Source organism: Schistocerca americana, chromosome X, assembly GCF_021461395.2.
Source record: "Schistocerca americana isolate TAMUIC-IGC-003095 chromosome X, iqSchAmer2.1, whole genome shotgun sequence".
Lineage (NCBI taxonomy): Eukaryota > Metazoa > Arthropoda > Insecta > Orthoptera > Acrididae > Schistocerca > Schistocerca americana.
Window position 1 is genome coordinate 733,964,090 of NC_060130.1, and position 19,465 is coordinate 733,983,554.

At 40.6% G+C, this 19,465-nt stretch overlaps 1 protein-coding gene across 1 annotated transcript in view; it reads right to left on the bottom strand.

The window, feature by feature from the left end:
• LOC124555324 (endoribonuclease Dcr-1-like) overlaps positions 1-19,465 on the bottom strand; it is a 290,534-nt gene that overhangs the window by 81,597 nt on the left and 189,472 nt on the right. Inside the window, exon 12 of the mRNA XM_047129202.1 lies at positions 12,300-12,451. Coding sequence (XP_046985158.1) covers positions 12,300-12,451 — 152 coding nt within the window. The remainder of the gene's footprint in view (positions 1-12,299; positions 12,452-19,465) is intronic.

Consider the following 19,465-nt stretch of genomic DNA (forward strand, 5'->3'; position numbering starts at 1 on the left):
GCACATTTACCAACACATCATTTGGGAAATGCATTTTGACTGATAGACTATGAAGTGCTGTGTACTAAAACAGCTGGACTAGGTGATTTAATGAAAGTTGTGGTCAAGTGGGCGAATTTTATGCAGTGTCACAGTGTGAATCATCACCAGTTCAAAGGTTTCCTGAAAGATATGGAAGTGGAGTATGGGGACACAGGAGTAATATCTTATCACAGTACAGTCTGTTGGCTAAGTTGGATACTCCAGTTGGAAGTTACTGACTTGAAAAATTCAACTTTTGCTGAAAGACAGACACAACAACACACTGAATTTGTCACAGTGGTATCATTCACTAAGGCAAACAACATTTCCCGAGGAACACAAAAATGCCGCACAAATCATGTGCCTGTTTGGATCCACATACTCTTGTGAGCAGCTTTTTTCAGCAATGAAAAGAATAAAAACCAAGGAATGATCTTTCCTTCAAGACAGGACAGTGAAGATCATCTCCCGTATTAACACTGCAAATACTTTCCACTCATTATGAAAAAGAAGTGTCTAATTTCAATGCACAATGAACATATGTAATTTCTTTTAAAACAGTTGTTTTTTATTTATTTCCTCAACTTTTTATTTAGCTGAGGTAGTATACCGCTCTATCATAGCTGCTACGGGTATGATGTTGACGATCATGTAAAGGTGTGGCAAGCAGGTTGAAAGGCTTGCTACGCCATCTGCCATGCCATGTGCCATTGGTGCATTTGATTGTACACAGCAAATGACAATTAGACTTTTAAAATAAATACTTCATGCTTTTAGAAACTTTCTTTTCAGGTCTCTAAGGTGTGGCAACTGTGTAACTTTAGACTGAAATGTGAGGCCCAAAAAACCTTACTGTGTCTAAAAAATTAAGAACAGTGTCCCCCAACTGCAACTCAGTAAAGCTTAAAACAAAATGCGAATGGTTAAACAGATAGCACACAGACTTCTCAGGGAAGAAATTAAAGCTCTCTTCTCCACCCATCCCTTCAACAGTCAATTGGTCAGCTGCAACTGATGGGTTGTGGCATAGTTTGAGAGGAACAAAAGGCAGAGAAGTTATAAATAAAATAAATAAATAAATAAATATTATAAAATAAAATATGTTGGAAATGGAATTTATTAATAGCTTTGGTAAGGACAGTCACATTTAAAACACTATCTTGAGAGACAACATTCTCCTGCTCAAAGTGATCAGAGCAGATATCACCAACTCAATATCTAAAATAGTGTGGTGAGAGGAAGAACTGTATAAAGAAGGGAAGGCATCCTCAAAAACCCCTTTCATGGAGCTGTCCGAGGATAATATGCTTTTAAGTAGTATCATAGACCTTCTTCATGTCAAAAATATAGCCATTAAGCGAAGCTGACACAGGAAGCTTATTGTATAGCCCAGGGGTCGGCAAGTAATTTTAGCTGGGGTCCGGATACTTTTGAAACTTTTTATCATTTACAAAGATACCTCATGTTCCTTACAGATGTTTATTTTAATTTTCACTCACAAAATATGAAATACTATAGGTAGGCATATTTGTAATTAAAAATCAATCAGAGCAATTACATTTGCAGTATAAGTGGGAGAAATTACAGATTACATTTGAATTCTTGAGCCAGTTTCTTAAAGTTAGCTTTATGTGGGGAGCAGCTTAGGCGAATGGTGTCTTCAAGGCTGTTAATATCAAGTGATACTTGTTCTTCAACAAATTAATTTCTGAAAATGAAATTTCACTAATATATGTGGGGCCAAGCATAGTAGCTAGGTGTAAGGCTGATTTTTTGCAATTTTCATATTTAGCTGGGACTTGTTTACTCCAAAATTCTTCAGCGAATGCAGTTCTATACATTTGTAAGGAAATGTTTTCCTGCAAGTCTATTATCTCCATTTGGAATAAAGGCTTTGGAAGGCAGAACTACTTCGTAGCCACATCTGTCCATTATGCCACTGGAGAAACTTCAAAATGCACTTTTAAGAATAGTGATAGTTTCTCTATCTCTGAAAAGACTAGGACTCTTGCTGCAAATTCTTTCTTAAGATCTGACGTAAAATTTGAGAATACTGACATTTCTACTTTAGAATTATTTTTGTATTAAAAAATTGTTGGAAGTGAAAAAATTCTTGACTTGAATGTCTTTTTAAAGATATCCAGCTAGCAACGGAAAGAAGACACGTTTGTATCAGATCACATATTAATTTCACATTTCCTTGTAGCTCAGTATTGAGCACACTTAAATGTTTCAAAATGTATTTCAAGAAAACCACAGCTAGCTTACTGCATTCATTCGATAGTAACTCCAAATGGTTTCTTGCTTTTTGTGAATCCATGTTTTCAGAGAAGGCTGTTACCTCAGTTTTTATTTGCCAAAAACATTCAATCACTTGATCTTTACTTAGCCAGAGAACATTGTTGTACTTCTGTAAGCCACAATGTGCCAGATAACACTCAGAAACAAACTCTTGGAACTGTCTGTGCTGAAGACCAGAACGAGACCTCACAAAATTAATCAACTTGATCAATCTCTCCAGTACTTCTCTCAGAGTACACTAAGTTTTCCACAAAGGGCTACCTGGTGAATTATGCACTGATAAGATAGGAGCCCAGCATTCTTATCTTTGATTCTCTTTAATAGTCCTTTTTCTTTGCCGATTACTGCTGGGACCCTTTCATTTGAAAGAGAGATTATTTCATCATCACTGATGTTTGATTTTGTCATAACGTCATCAAAGAGTCTCGAATAAATCATTTCCGTGAGTCTTGCCTTTCGACAACAATATCGTTAGTAATCCTGTCCTAAATTCTATACTTTCAATACCCAAAAATCACATGAAAACAGACATTTATTTATTAACAATATCACATGAGTTATTTAGTCCTATGGCGCAGCAAGGCACCTTTTGCAGAAGTTTGAGCAAACTTCTTTTATTGTCAGGAGCTAAAATTTTGGTTCTTCTTGTATTACTTCTTGCCAACAACCTTCAAGTGTGGCAACATCCTTTTTCTCTTCAAAAAGTGCCACAGCCACTTCCAACATAATTTTTGTTTTTCAATCTCAGAGGCTGAAGATGGCTTCTGGTGTTTATTACGCATCCGATACACACGCATTGCTGCTTCTCCAGATTTTTCTTGCTTGCTCATCAAGCAAATTAGGAAGGAAATTAGGAAGGTTGTGCATTTTTTCGTCACAAGCTAAATATGCATAGAGTTTTTCTGCATGAGCTTCACTACCCAGAGGAAAATTTTTATGGTACTACTGATCAACTGTTTTGTTGTGTCACATTAAATTGGCACTTTCCATAAGAGCAACAGTGCTGTTATATATGAGGCAAATTGGAACAACTCCAGGCCTATCAGACAGCGTAAAACAATATTGCTCATTCCATTTGGCTGAAGAAAAGTTGCTATTTTCACTACCAAATTTTCAGTTTTTAGGATCCATATCGATGCAAAAGAAACATTATAAGCCTCAATAATAATGAAACACTCCATATGAGATTGTAACAACTACTGACGAAGTGGTGATACAATTTTTGTACTTGTTTAGATTTTTCCCTTATGAAAGTACTGATGTCTGGCACACAGCATGTGCTGATGCACCACGAAGGAGCTACTTCCATATCTAAGAGTATGCTGTCAGACCACAAAGGAGCCACACTGCAAAGGAGGCACTTTGTTGTCAAAGATCACTGCTGCCGAAGTTTCATAAAGTAGCTTTAAGCTATCGTTCGAGTTACAAACACAAAAATGATGTTTAAATGAATATGCCTTCTTTGATTTTAATAGAGGATTCAAAAGTTGCCAGAGTCTGCAAGTGGTTTATAAAATTTTCTTGTTCATGAAATAAAATCCTTGTGTTGCATTTGTGTGTACAGAGCTTTTACGCAGGTCGGTTGGCCAGCTTGCTCCCTTCTGTCCCCGCTCTTCAATGCACTCCCCTGTACTTACAGCATAGCAACTGTGTATTTAATGTATCTATAACTAACCGTTCAGAATTCTAGTTATTCAGCAGTTAATTGCGCACTACTAGAAAAAAATTATAAGAGAAGTGCTCAAACAAATTATTATGTACAGATAAATATTTTTCAAATAATATGAGTGCATAATTTATACTTCCAAATTTTTTGGTGGGCCAGTTTTTGACCTTCCAGGGTCCGGATCTGGATTACAGTCTGCCAGTTGCCGACTGCTAGTATAGCCGCTTCTAGGGGGGCCAGATTATTGAAGGCAGAGAGGTATCTCCTGAACCCTGGATTCTAAGATACAGACAAGGCAGTGGTTGACCATCTGCTCCAAGGTCTTTACCACAGCACTAGTGAAGGCAACAATATGATAACTACTAAGGTTTGTATGAAACTTCTCAAGTTTTAAAAATGGAATTAGAACTGCCTCTCTCCATGAGTCAGGAAAGTGTCATAAGGCAATATGAGGTTAAAAAAGCTGAGGATTATTTCTTTATTCCGCCCTATGAGGTGCTGTAACACAGTATAATTATTCCTATAATGACCAGGTGAATGTCATGAGGTGCAGATAAAGCAGAACCCAGCTCCCAAGTGGAGGAGAGGCAGATGTAGTATTCATCAGTGGCAGAACTTAAGTCCCAACTGCCCCTCTCAGGAGGCATTCTGTAGCACTGGTACGCCCAATCCTGATTGGCAGTGGCCATAAGTGTGGCAAAATAGGCCACCATAGTCTGTGTCACATCTCTCAGGTTGGTGTGAAGATTCCCACAACCTATTACAGCAGCCACTGGGCACCTCCCTCTTTCCCCAGATATCCTCTTGGTGATCTCCCATACAACTGTACTTTTGGTGAAATGGTTTGCGGCAGTCAGGAACTGTTGCCGCAATCTCTTTTTGCTGTCTAATAATTCGGGAACATTTTGGTATTTGTACCCTAAACGCTGGAGGGTTCTCTGCAGTTGGCCAGCACTTGGACCTAAACAGAGACATCCATGTGGCCTTGATTGCAGAGACGACTTCATCTTTCCACTGAGGGACAGACTGACTTTTCAGCAGGCCTGAAGACTGTGGAATGTATGCTTCAACAGTTTGGTGGATCATGTCATTATTGTGATCTGCCAATTCTGATGCTCTCACAGTGTTCATACATAGCCAGTTGACTGTAAGAATTCAGTTTGCTCTACTGACTACCATCGAGGTGGCTTTCTTTTCTGCACCACTCTGTGCAGCAGGCGAATCCAGATCTGGAAGTCATCACTTTGGTGCAAGTCTTCAACCACATCCCACTGACTGGTGTGTGTGAGGGCCAGAGAGCATACAAGATATCAGTAGCAGGGAATGACACTGTTGCAGTGCTGATATGCACACTCTGCTCCATGTTCAACACACACACACACACACACACACACACACACACACACACACACACACACAGAGAGAGAGAGAGAGAGAGAGAGAGAGAGAGAGAGAGAGAGAGAGAGAGAGAGAGAGAGAGAAGGGGGGGGGGGCACAAGTGGGTGAGCCTGAAGACTGGTTGTGATGGAGAGCAGTGAGGAGCGGTATGTGTTACTTACAAAAACAACTATTCCTCCTTTAGCTCTCTTTCAACTAAGGTGATCCTTTTGGCGGAAAATGTAGCCACTTAGCTCATGAGCATCAGATAATTTAAAATGATTCTGCTGAAGACATATTACACATCAATCTGCCCTGAGCTAACTGATGTAGTTTCTCCTCATGTTTAATGAACCAATTCAAGTTCCAATGAAATATGGAAACCATCTTAAAGGCGAGATTTTCCTCTGTCTTTTCCCATGTCATTCTTACATGGAGAGAAACTGCAGCAGAAGGGGATTACTTGAGAGACTCGAAAGTTCCCTCAGGCAGATGTCGACATCCTTACCACTGGTGGTATGGTTGTCATATGACCCATCAGACAGGACCAAGGTCGCACAGTTTGATGGCTTTGGACCTGATCGTTTTTGGCTTGCAGCTTTTCATTCTCTGTCTGGATTCTGGGGACACTGTTAAGGTGATTTTAACAGAAATATTTTGTTGGTGCTCTTCTGCTATCTGCTGTAGCGGTCTGTTACCCTCCCTGACACTAGGTTTTGCGATCATCGTGCTTCATTGTTGGACTAACAGTACTGGCTTGCAGCTGCATTTGCAACTGCAGGTCAATGTGCTCCACTCAGCTGTCAAAGACTGGGTGCCAACAATAGGCTTCTGTATGGGTTGTCTAAATGCTGAGGCAAGCAACTTCACAGAAGGGGGTGGTTGTGTGTCCTTAGACACATTTTTCATGTCAGAGTATGAGATGTGTTTGGTGACTTTGATTGCCTGAAGGTTCTTCTCTTCTGCAAAAGACAGGACACACTTCTCTCCAAACTTGGCGGGCTTGGGATCAACTGACACACTTGAGTGGAGCACTACACAGAATATCTTCCACAAACAGCCTGACCATCACAACCCGTGGTGGCATGACCAAAGCACTGACACTTAAAGCAGCACTTCACATTAGGTACAAAGCAGTTAACTTTGAAGCCAATCAAGCCCACCATTATATAATCCAGCAACTTTGGCAGACTGAGTGTCAGGGTAAAAGATGCTGACTTCTAGAGCTCACCATCAACCCTTCTGATGAAATTCTGAACTTCAGTACACATTTGCTTTCTCACATTCCTGCTGGAGTTCTGTAGTTTTTATATCTATTGTGTCCTGGCACATCTCAAATGCTTTACAACAATTTAGTCTTGTGGTTTTTTGTGTGTTTTAGCTCACTGTCAAATGCATATTCTTCACGTAATTTGGCATTTAACAAATTGCTTATTTGAGTTGCTTTCAGTGTCTCGATCAGGAGTGCGCCACTGTGCAGCCCCTTGATAGATTTAAGCTGTCCTGCAAGACCCTCTAGAGTTTCATGGATGTAAAAAGGTGACAATTCCTCAAACAAACCATCTACATGTTTAACAACAATAAATACATTATTCACCATAGGATGTGGTCCATTACTACCACTGATTTCTCTGGCATTCACAAACATTTCAGGTGGACTAGCCACACAAGAACACTTTGAAGTCTGGGCATTAATACTGCCCAATAGACCACCCAAACTACTGTGAATAGAAGACAGAGACTTTTGGTTTCATTGAAGTCCCATGAGCACCCAGAGATGTAAGTGTACACCCAGACCGAGTCCCACTTGCCTCAGTAAGCACTACACAACTGAGGTTCAGCAGGTTCCCAAAGGTTGCTAGCTAAAGACTGAACTGCATCGACAGCCATGCATTTCACCAGCACACAGCACACCTTAAGACTGAGGTTTTCTTTCCCCCTAGAGGTTTTTATCATTCTCTTGATCCAGATTGTTAAGCCAAGATCCCTGTTTCCTGTGACATACATCATTCCACCGCCACACCGCACTGTGGTTGCTGATGCATGGCCCGAGCTTAATGTCACAGAGGACTGGCAGCACTTACCCATCCCCGGCTCTGGAAATCCGTGACTGCTAAATCCATACCCAGTAAATAACGACTGATCTCCCTGAGGTGCCCACCATTTGGCATGACCCGGGAGGCATGTGTGATTTATCAAGTGCCATGGACCTAGTGAACATTATCCCCTTTGCACAGAACCCACTAGTGGTCCATAATAGTACAATAACAGGCACCCAGGATGGAGGATGCCTAGAACTGTCGACTACATTGATGTTGGACACTTCAAGATATCAGTTGCCTTGCTTATTTTATGGTAGTGCACCCACTGTTGACTCGCTAACATTCACACTTCCTTTACAAAAATATGCTACCCTCAGCTAGGAAGGTGTTCTGCAATTACTTATTTTATTGTGCAGTCACAAATGAACATAGAACTATGTTAAACTATGTTGGTAATCAAAAGAGTTCTAGTTTCCCCTATGTAAGGAGCATTGCACTCACAATGTATCTCTCACACTTCTGCAGTGTTGAGAGCTAGCACAGTATCACTGGTGGACCCTTACAAATTCTGGATCCTGGGAAACTCATGAAAATTGAGTCTGTTGCCTCTATGCTGAAACACATTGCCTACTTGTTTAGAGACGATCTTGAAACAAAGTCATTGCACCACTGAGAACTGCTCTGCTACTCTAATTTTTCTGTCTTTCTCCCGCAGGGTGTAGGCCTTCCTTTGTTATATCTAGAACCAAAAAAATTCATATTTTGCAATAAATGCGAATTCTGCCCCAATATGCAAAAATGCGATTTCACTTAACAGACGCTATTTCAGAGAGAATTGTATCCAGATGAACTATTTTATCAGAGATAGTTTGAAATACCTTTACTTTCTGCATATAACTATCGAAAATGTAGCCAATTTTTAGTTACTGGGATTGTACATCATCTGGCGAAACCCAACTTGGGTAGATAATATGTGTAAGAATCTGTTTAAAAAATAAAAAGTGTATGAACACAACGACATATCAATGTGTTCAATGATGTGGTGCCATTACAATTTTCGCGGTTGAATGGTCTGTTTAAGATCATGCTGTGTATTGCAACATAGTACTCAGCCGCAGGGCCTAGCATTTTATAACAAAGAAACTCATATGTTTGTTAGTTAGCTAAGGTTAAAAAAATGGTATAATTCGAACACTTTTAATGTCAAAAATTAGGTAGCGGATGTTTTGAACTGGGTTTGTATCAGATACCACTAGAGGTCGGGTTGAACTCCGTTGTTAACAACTCTGCTAACTTCAGTATGCAGTTGCGCTAGCCGACCCTGAATGCTTTGTCTGGTGCTTTGCTTCTTGTTTTCTTTTCTTATTTTGAAATATGTGCAGCAAGGTCCATCATGGATTTCGATTACGACCCTTGCAAATACCAGAAGAGGTCGCCGATCCCTGGGACAATGTGTCATTTCTATTGTAGGCTGCTGTTCTCCTCTGATGCTCAAACTAGTTTGTTTTCTTGCTCATGACCATCTGGCTCCATGTGTATAGTGCCCACACTCTGCACTACAGCGATCGAGGAGGGAGAATCTGTAACATTTTTTGATTGCACCGCAATTGTTGCCTTGCTAAAATAGAGTTATTGTACATTTCTAATTGCCATGTCAGTTCTATCTGCAGAATTGTCAAGCAAGGGTCCACGGCCATGAATGCCAACAGATGGTCGAAATTAATAGTCTGCAGATTTTGCTATCATTAATTTGTGCGGGAAAAGACAAGTTACGTCCATAAATACCTTAACTCGGTGACACATCCAGTTCACTGGCGGGAAAATGATGCTGCGTTTCAACAGAAGAATCATTTTTGAAAGCTTAATATGCAGCCAACTGAAGAAAACATAGGCCATTTCAGAAGATAAACATGTTGTAGTTTTTGTAATAGCAAACATTCCACTCAAAAAGTTCCCAATCAGCACTTTTTCAACAGTCGATTTCAAAGAACTAAGGCTTGTTTGTCTTCACTCATGTAGCATGACAAGCTTTTAAATTTGTGCGTCGAATCATTCACCAACCAAAAAATAGATCTAATTTTGACAAAAATATATGCTACATTTTCCGATCCTTGGTTATATCCATTGGCTAGAAAGGTGTTATGTAGCTATCTTGATTTGCACTTGATACTGCCTGCATCACAAATGGTGATGGCAGGTCTGAGGCACTGGAGGGACATTTATCCAAGGTAAATAATGCATGATTACAGATTGTATTCAAACTGCAAATACTTTCAAATTATCTGCTGCTGATTAAAAATCATTGCTCTCTAAGAAACACACAGTAAGTTGGTAGTACGCTTTTTCCCGATTGTGGAGCAAAAGTCCCCATTCCATCAAGGGACAGGCTGTGTTGACATCAGGTGTAAGAAAAGGATGCATCAGAAACACAGTGGATCACATCATCAATGCAGTTCACTCACTGCAGGACACTGTCTTGATGTTGGCTATGGATTATCCTACAGTAGTGCTGGAATGTGTCTTATTCCATACATTCAGCAAATATTATCTTCTGCCATAAAATATTTTGTATTACTCAGCATCTTGAGCAGGTGACAACAGAGCCCCATAGTGGTAAGTATTTCAGGAGGTGGAAATGAATAAAGATGACTCAAAGCCTTGTGTCTGACACGCTCATTTGCTGGTAGATAATACAGATCACACTGTGTCTTTCCAGTAGGAATACATAATTATGGCAACTAGTTTTAGTGGACTGTTTAGTGCCTGCAATGATTGATGATTGATTTCATATAAGCACCACCATTCAGCCCTTCCTCCCAGATGAGTCAACCCAGGTTGTTTACTTTTGGTATCTCTTTTTTTATATCTTTAAACACGATTTATTCATTGATTTTAAATGTATTTTGTAAATATAATTTCTGAGCAGATAAAGACAAGTGTTCAGAGTTTTTGATTTTGACTGGTAGTGATTTTACATTCAGTTGAGCCTGATCTGATAGATGGCTGCGCCTTGGGAAGTAATTGTAGCTGTGAACAAGGCAAGAGCTGGCGTCTGACTAAGTTTCTGAAATTCTGTCCAGGCGACAGTGGCTAGAGATTCTTGCTTTTGCTTGCAGCCATGAGTAGATGGGATGCCTTATCTAGCACATGAGATTCGCAATGCAGGCTGAATGTTGATGTTGAAGGCTTGTTTAAGTGTTTGAGATTTTCTAATGACATCAGATAGTCTTACAGGTAATATTAAGAGGCAAATAACATTGTGAGAAATCTTGGTTGAATACAGAATTTACAAGAGAAATTCTATTGGTGGAAGAAAGAGGCTGACCACTGAGAACACCCACATTTCAGTCAAAACCCAGTCAAATGGTTCAAATGGCTCTGAGCACTATGGGACTTAACATCTGCAGTCATCAGTCCCCTAGAACTTAGAACTACTTAAACCTAACTAACCTAAGGACATCACACACATCCATGCCCGAGGCAGGATTCGAACCTGCGACCGTAGCAGTCGCGCGGCTCCGGACTGAGCGCCTAGAACCGCGAGACCACTGTGGCCGGCATCAAAACCCAGTCACTCCATTTAGCATCACTATGCTGGTTGGCTAAACGTTTACATAGTTTTGGGAATTGTTTGGAGCTTGCTAAATCCTAGAGTCATTCGAGCAACTGATCGGGGAGTATGAGATGAATTTTGTGCCCTCTGGAGCAGAGGTAATGTTCAAAGGTATTAAATATTTATGAAGTTGGCAATTAGTCATCAACAAAGTTATTCCTCCAGTATTTACAAACTTCACAAATATATTCTCGTGAAGATGCATTAAGTTCTAATTAGCTTCTTCTTCATTTTTGTAGGCAGGTTAGTGCATGTGCAGATGATAGGTCAGCTCTTGCATAGAGTTATTAGCTAGCAGCAGGAGGAGGTGGTGACTAAAAAGTAAATAAACACAATCCTTTGTATATACATAAAGTGTTTTGATTATGATGCGAGTTTTAATCTACTTAGCTTTGAACTCTTATACAATTTTTTCTTTATGGAGATTTGTGCAGATGTTTAAGAAACAAGTTACAGACAGTCCACTGATAGTAGGCAAAATACGTTTTCCAATCCAATAGCCAGGCCTTTGAATCTTAAGAGCAATTAGATTGTTTACAACAATATGGGACAGCACAATATGCAGAAATCTACAGTTAAATACAGTTTTGGAAAAATTATTACCTCTTTCATTTGACGCAGGTTTTGTTATAGACACACAATCATTTGACCTAATTCATATATTCTGGAACAGCATACGTTAATATTAACACCACTCAGAAACATCCAGAAGAGACAGATATAAGGGACTCAGCACTCCTATCTGCTTCCCAAAATACTGAACTTATTTCTTCAAATGTTCACTGAAATTTTACACGATATTACAGGACACTGTAGAAAGAGTGAGTGTCAATACTAACTGAAATAACAAATTTAAACAGAAATTGCACTAAGTTTTCCTCAGCTGTCAGTTTTTAGAATATGAGGATCAAGATGGTGGGGCAACAATATTATCGATCACACAGGCATACAAAAAGGTTTGTGTGTTATTCTAGCCACGTGGGATTGGCCGAGCGCTCTAAGGCACTGCAGTCATGGACTGTGCGGCTGGTCCTGGCAGAAGTTTGAGTTCTCCCTTGGCCATGGGTGTGTGCATTTGTCCTTAGGATAATTTAGGTTAAGTAGTGTGTAAGCTTAGGGACTGATGACCTTAGCAGTTAAGTCCCATAAGATTTCACACACATTTGAAGTTTTGTTTTTTTTTTTTTTTTTTTTTTTTTTTTTTTTTTTTTTTTTTTTTTTTTTTTTTTTGTGTATGTTAATCTAAAAAGTATCACTAAATCCTGGAGGAAGTACATACCTGTTCACCAATGCTACAGCAGTTGACATGTTAACTGATGAATGGCTCGGGCTTGATGGTGGACTATATGCTTCTATCATGTCAGTCCATTTGTCTGCTTCCATTTCTTCTTCCTCTGAAGGTTCTTTATTGGCACATTTTCTAAGAAGCATCTGCAAAAATGTTCATACATGACAGTTGATACATACAGCACAAATAATACTTAGTGCAGATATATAAAAAACTATCATGCTGAAGTACCTGTTCATGAGAAACTAACCTCTCTTCTGTAACTGCATCACAAATGCCTGAAGCCAATGTTGTAATTTCACTATCTTTACAGTAGTGTGTCAGTCCTCCCATTACTTGAATAATTATGTTGGAAGTTCATTTTTCACATTTAACAATGTATTGCATAATGGTTTCCTTGTTAAAAGTCACACTCACTCACTCACTCTCTTTCAAAACTTTCTGTCTTGGAGAAGAAAGCATGACAGTAGATACTGAATACATTTATTTCTCTGTGCACAATGATGATAAGCCCAGCAGAATGGGGACAAACATCACAGCAGTGCAAACAGATGACAAAATAGTTTCCTTCCTTCCTTCCTTCCTTCCTTCCTGGAGCTAGCCCATGGCAGAAACTGCCAATACAGTTGCAGATCTACACAGCTTTTATCACCCTAGTAAATTTGTTTGATCACAACAAAAGTGTGAACAATCCTATGTAGGCTTCTCAACTAAGGACATCATTATCTATGTTTCATACGACAATGATATCAGCTCTGCACTCACTGGTCCCTACTTAGATAAAGTTTTAGTCAATACCAAGCCTTTGGGAGCTGAGCTAACTGGCACCAGAATTACAGTTCTGACAAACTCATGTACATGTAGAAAACCTCTGCATTGACCAACAGCAGCCATCATGGTCCACTCATAGGTCAGTGTAACTTAAGTTCAACCATGTGTGAAAGCTTTGATCCTCATATGTTTCAGTACATCATGTACTGTACATTATCAGCATTCCGCATCATCTATCATGTTTGATTCACTGGCAAGAGGCACTTGTTTCTAATGGCCCTGTTGTTCTAGTTCTCTCTCTCTCTCTCTCTCTCTCTCTCTCTCTCTCTCTCTCTCTCTCTCTCTCTCTTACATGTACCACATGATGGTCCTCACTAGAGCAAGGACTGTGTATAATGGCACAAGTGAGAACACCTTGTCACTAGCAATAGGGAAGCCAAATAAATTTATATTTTACCAACATACTAAATAATTATCAATGCACTTTCAAGTGGACAGAAGCACATCAGTCCCTCACATGAAGTGGACACTGAATGTTCCTACACAAAGTAGGGAAAATGAACTAAGAATTTTTACATGGATGGGTTAGTAAGAAATTTTTATCCAAGGATTCTGCTGTGAAAGACTTCATGCCCATAACCTAATAATATGGTCAAAGTATGGTACGGGATGTCAAACTGAGCAAAATTTTCCAGATAACCATAGGTCGGAAATGCACTGTTGTGGAGCTAAAGTGACAAAAAGACAGCCAATCAGCACCAGGTGAAGAGTGTGCTTTTAAACTAACTTATCCTAATCAGTACCCTCTATGCAAAGGGGTGCAGTTACTAATTAAATTAGCTGATGATAATGCTTTCAACTGAACAGTCAAAGCTAGGCACACTTTAAATTCCTACCCATGGCTGGTTACATTACAGCTTAATTTTCTGTGGTGTTTACAGGGTACAGCTTGGCTATTAAATCAACTGTACAGTAATGCTTCTAATTTGTGAAGATTACGAGTGTTACTGCAGGACAACAACAATGCAGTAAGATAGTCAACATGTTCAATGGTAGTATAAATGACATCTAAATTTGAGATGTTTTAAATTTCCCTAATGTTAGACGCGTATAGCAGATCATTAAATGTCAACTAAGACAATGGTGAAAAAGAAAATAGAAATTAAATTTAAACATGCTTTTTTCTTAGATCACACAAGAAAATGATTGAAATTAATGGCTCCAACATCACTACAAAGTTGATATGGTTGAAGAAATTGTTGATGATGTTTCTCAATGATATGGTGACCATCTCTTCACAGATGATTGATGTCTGGTAGATGTGGTCTCTCATTAAATCCCCACACAAAAAATTCAAGTGGTGTTAAATCAGGCAACCTGACAGGCCACTCTCATTTCCCACTGCACCTGACTGACAATGGGAATGCTATGGAGCACCACACTACTGGAACAGTATCCTTCCGTGTACATGGAGAGGAATGTCTTCCAAAAATGTATGCAATCTTACTTGTAAAAATGGTAAATAATTTTTTTTTGATTTAATTGAGGAGGTAGAATAAAAGATACAAACAAGTTGTCACTGACAGTTCTTGCCCACACATTCACCGAAAACCTTTCCTGGTGACCATGTTTAAGAATGTAATGAGTAGTTTCACATGGCCATTAGTGATCGTTTTGTATGTTAATTACTGCTTCCCTAGTAAAAATACCCCCATTCATAAATAAGATAAAGTAGAGAAAATTCACATTGTTGAGACATAAAGCACTACCTTAATTCCCAAACACAAAATTTGCTCACCTAGGATAATTTTCTACTTTCTACTTTAGTACATGGTACAGATGTAAACCATTATCCCCCATTACACTTCAAACAAGCTCATGAGTGACAATGAGTTTTTGAGCTGTTGTTCTGATGCTGGTTGAAGGCATTGTTTTGAAACACTCTTCATCAAATTCCAAATTCTTCACTGTTCTTCACTGTCCCATTTTAGCCGTTTTGAGTGCAAACATGCCTGTTTCTCTCAAGTGATTCTCCACAGCCAAGATGTTGAGTACTGGTAGCCTTCTGTTTAAGAAGTGTTCAGTACTATACAGTCTACTTGTACCTACAACACTTTATCCCATTGCTCCATATGGAACGTGAATGTTGGCTAATTCACTGATTGTGTAATTTTTCATTGTGATACCAGTGCAGTATAGCCCACGGCAACAAGTGCAGTGCAGCACAACAACAACAGCAGTGGGTAAAAGCAGACAGGTACACATACCTAAACAGGCTCACTTACAGGACAAATTTCCACACGCTTGTTGCTGACTGTATGTCATTTTATGGCCATAGCTATACAATTGGTGCAGTCCCGACCTATAGTTATTTGGAGAATTTTCCTTGATTCAATGTCCCCTACATCACTCTGATCTTATTATCAGGTTTTTTTTCTCCAGGCTGTATGTTCACCCACACTTGCACCATCACACTATAACTTGTTGAATCACAGAGGTCAACATAAATCTTCAAGAAATATCCAAGGAATAAATTTTGATGGGCATTTCATGGACAAGGGTTCTGCATACTCTTAGTCACTACATATCAAATGCCTGAAAATTTATGTGCAGTTAAAAAATTTGGATTCTTAATCACTGTACAGTTTAGTATGATATCAGATGTAATAATATGGATGATCAGTGACATGAATTCACTGATTAAGGTTGGCAATCATTCAAAGCTCATATCAACAGTGCCTTGTCTTTTCCATATCCAATACAAACTGTATATTGTCAAGGATGATGAGATGTGAAATTAGTTCACAAAGCCCATATCCTCGAACAGGTGGACTTCTTTAGGGAGCCTCTTGGGGTCTTGCTGTAGTGTGGTGGCATTACGACCAAGATCAATATACAGGCAGTAATCAATACTCATTTCTTTCCTAAGTGTTTCAAATTATTTGACAGGCTAAGTGAATTGAATTTATTTATTTTTTCTTCTCTGAAACAGATACACTTCTCCAGCTGCAACCAGCAAAGGAACTGAAAAGGTCACATCTTTTGGTCTTCATCAGCACTAACATCTGAAATTCTGTGTGGCCAGCACACTTACCATGTTCCATTGTTTTCTTGAATACCTGGCATTGGTGTGCGTGAGCCACTAGGAAGGCATTAATGTCACAGGGGCAACCAGGATGGAACATATGCAAAATTTGGACACTGACTTCACAGAACCTTCTATTAAGTACATCATTTTTATTCTGAGCAAGGAAGGCATACAACAAATCCAACAATATCTTGCTGCAATAAGGCATCTACAGGGTGTTTCAAAAATGACCGGTATATTTGAAACGGCAATAAAAACTAAACGAGCAGCGATAGAAATACACCGTTTGTTGCAATATGCTTGGGACAACAGTACATTTTCAGGCAGACAAACTTTCGAAATTACAGTAGTTACAATTTTCAACAACAGATGGCGCTGCGGTCTGGGAAACTCTATAGTACGATATTTTCCACATATCCACCATGCGTAGCAATAATATGGTGTAGTCTCTGAATGAAATTACCCGAAACCTTTGACAACGTGTCTGCCGGAATGGCTTCACATGCAGATGAGATGTACTGCTTCAGCTGTTCAATTGTTTCTGGATTCTGGCGGTACACCTGGTCTTTCAAGTGTCCCCACAGAAAGAAGTCACAGGGGTTCATGTCTGGCGAATAGGGAGGCCAATCCATGCCGCCTCCTGTATGTTTCGGATAGCCCAAAGCAATCACACGATCATCGAAATATTCATTCAGGAAATTAAAGACGTCGGCCGTGCGATGTGGCCGGGCACCATCTTGCATAAACCACGAGGTGTTCGCAGTGTCGTCTAAGGCAGTTTGTACCGACACAAATTCACGAAGAATGTCCAGATAGCGTGATGCAGTAATCGTTTTGGATCTGAAAAATGAGCCAATGATTCCTTTGGAAGAAATGGCGGCCCAGACCAGTACTTTTTGAGGATGCAGGGACGATGGGACTGCAACATGGGGCTTTTCGGTTCCCCATTTGCGCCAGTTCTGTTTATTGACGAAGCCGTCCAGGTAAAAATAAGCTTCGTCAGTAAACCAAATGCTGCCCACATGCATATCGCCGTCATCAATCCTGTGCACTATATCGTTAGCGAATGTCTCTCGTGCAGCAATGGTAGCGGCGCTGAGGGGTTGCCGCGTTTGAATTTTGTATGGATAGAGGTGTAAACTCTGGCGCATGAGACGATACGTGGACGTTGGCGTCATTTGGACCGCAGCTGCAACACGGCGAACGGAAACCCGAGGCCGCTGTTGGATCACCTGCTGCACTAGCTGCGCGTTGCCCTCTGTGGTTGCCGTACGCGGTCGCCCTACCTTTCCAGCACGTTCATCCGTCACGTTCCCAGTCCGTTGAAATTTTTCAAACAGATCCTTTATTGTATCGCTTTTCGGTCCTTTGGTTACATTAAACCTCCGTTGAAAATTTCGTCTTGTTGCAACAACACTGTGTTCTAGGCGGTGGAATTCCAACACCAGAAAAATCCTCTGTTCTAAGGAATAAGCCATGTTGTCTACAGCACACTTGCACGTTGTGAACAGCACACGCTTACAGCAGAAAGACGACGTACAGAATGGCGCACCCACAGACTGCGTTGTCTTCTATATCTTTCACATCACTTGCAGCGCCATCTGTTGTTGAAAATTGTAACTACTGTAATTTCGAAAGTTTGTCCGCCTGAAAATGTACTGTTGTCCCAACCATATTGCAACAAACGGTGTATTTCTATCGCTGCTCGTTTAGTTTTTATTGCCATTTCAAATATACCGGTCATTTTTTAAACACCCTGTACCAAGACCTTTACATTCATCATCAAATGGTAAGATGGAGATGACGACAGGTGATGCAAGGATCCACAAGTGTGTCCAGGTTTACACCATTTGTGAGTACATGAAGGACACCCACCCGGCTAACCGCATGGTCTAACGCGCTGCTTCCCGAGCGGGAAGGCATGCTGGTCCCCCGCATGAATCCGCCTGGTGAATTAATGTCTAGGTCCGGTGTGCTGGCCAGCTTGTGGATGGTTTTCCATCTGCCTCAGCAAATGTGGGCTGGTTCCCCTTATTCCACCTCAGTTACACAATGTTGACGATTACTGCACAAACACTGTCTCCACGTATGTGTACACCATAATTACTCTACCATGGAAACATTTCGGGTACACTTATCTGGTATGAGATGTTCCTGGGGCAGGAGGAGTGCAGGGGGGGGGGGGGGGAGTAGGACCACTGGGGGCCAAACTGCATAATAACCCTAGGTTCAGTGTGGGGTGGCAGTGGGATGGGTGGACTGCTCTGGCCTATTATGGGGTTGTGAACCACTGAGGGCTCCGGCAGGACGAAGCCTCTCCGTCGTTTCTAGGTCCCCGGTTCAATACACACAACACACTCATGCAGGGCATTGCCTATGACAGACTTGTCATGCCTCGGCACACCATCCTCCAATTAGTCTGGCCACTACCTCCCACAGCTCTAGTAAACATGATACAATCACAGTATGTGCCCACATACTTGAACACACATCAAGGTAGATAGCTATCACCATCATGGTCTAGAGCAGCAGACACCCTATGTTTGCTATCTCGAGCGAGGGTGGCCAACACGGGTAAGGGTGGCCAACACTATTGCCAACTAAATCAGTTGTGCCCACAGGGATAACTGAGCAGCTGCCAAGATGGTTGCAGATACCTTGGGAATGTCCCCTCTGTCAATACTGCAATCACCACTGTCCAATGCCTTCAAGACTGTACCATTCCTCATCACCCTTTGACTGTAGGAGACAGAGTCTCCTCATTGGAACCCAACACATGTGGACCCCATCTCTATGTGTGTTACATGTAATCACTCCCACACACCTCATAAGATTTGGCCCTGGCCATCTTCTGAACCATTCCCACATTTCTGACACTGTACCTTCTGGATATTGGCAAGTGGATACAGACACACCTAGATTTGGTGAGCAGCTGTGTATTTGCTGTGGAGGGTGGAACCACCTTTCCCATTCCTGTAGAAGCCAGCACGAATCTGGCACTTCTAATCACATGTGCCCTCTTTAGAGATGAAAAATGCATGCTAGTCTCACTCTGAGGATGGATCTCAAGACCAACTAGAGATGGGGTACACATGCCAATAAGGGGGACATCACCATCATCATGACTAGTGGGCTCCACACAGACAGCATACCAGAGCAGAGAGGCATCATATTAATAGATACTGTGACCACCAGAGCAGGTTAAATTAGTGACACTGTGAACAGTGTTTCTCACTTGTAAATATGCCATTATACTTTTTACATACTGTACAGACTATAATGAGCTTCTGTTGTGTTT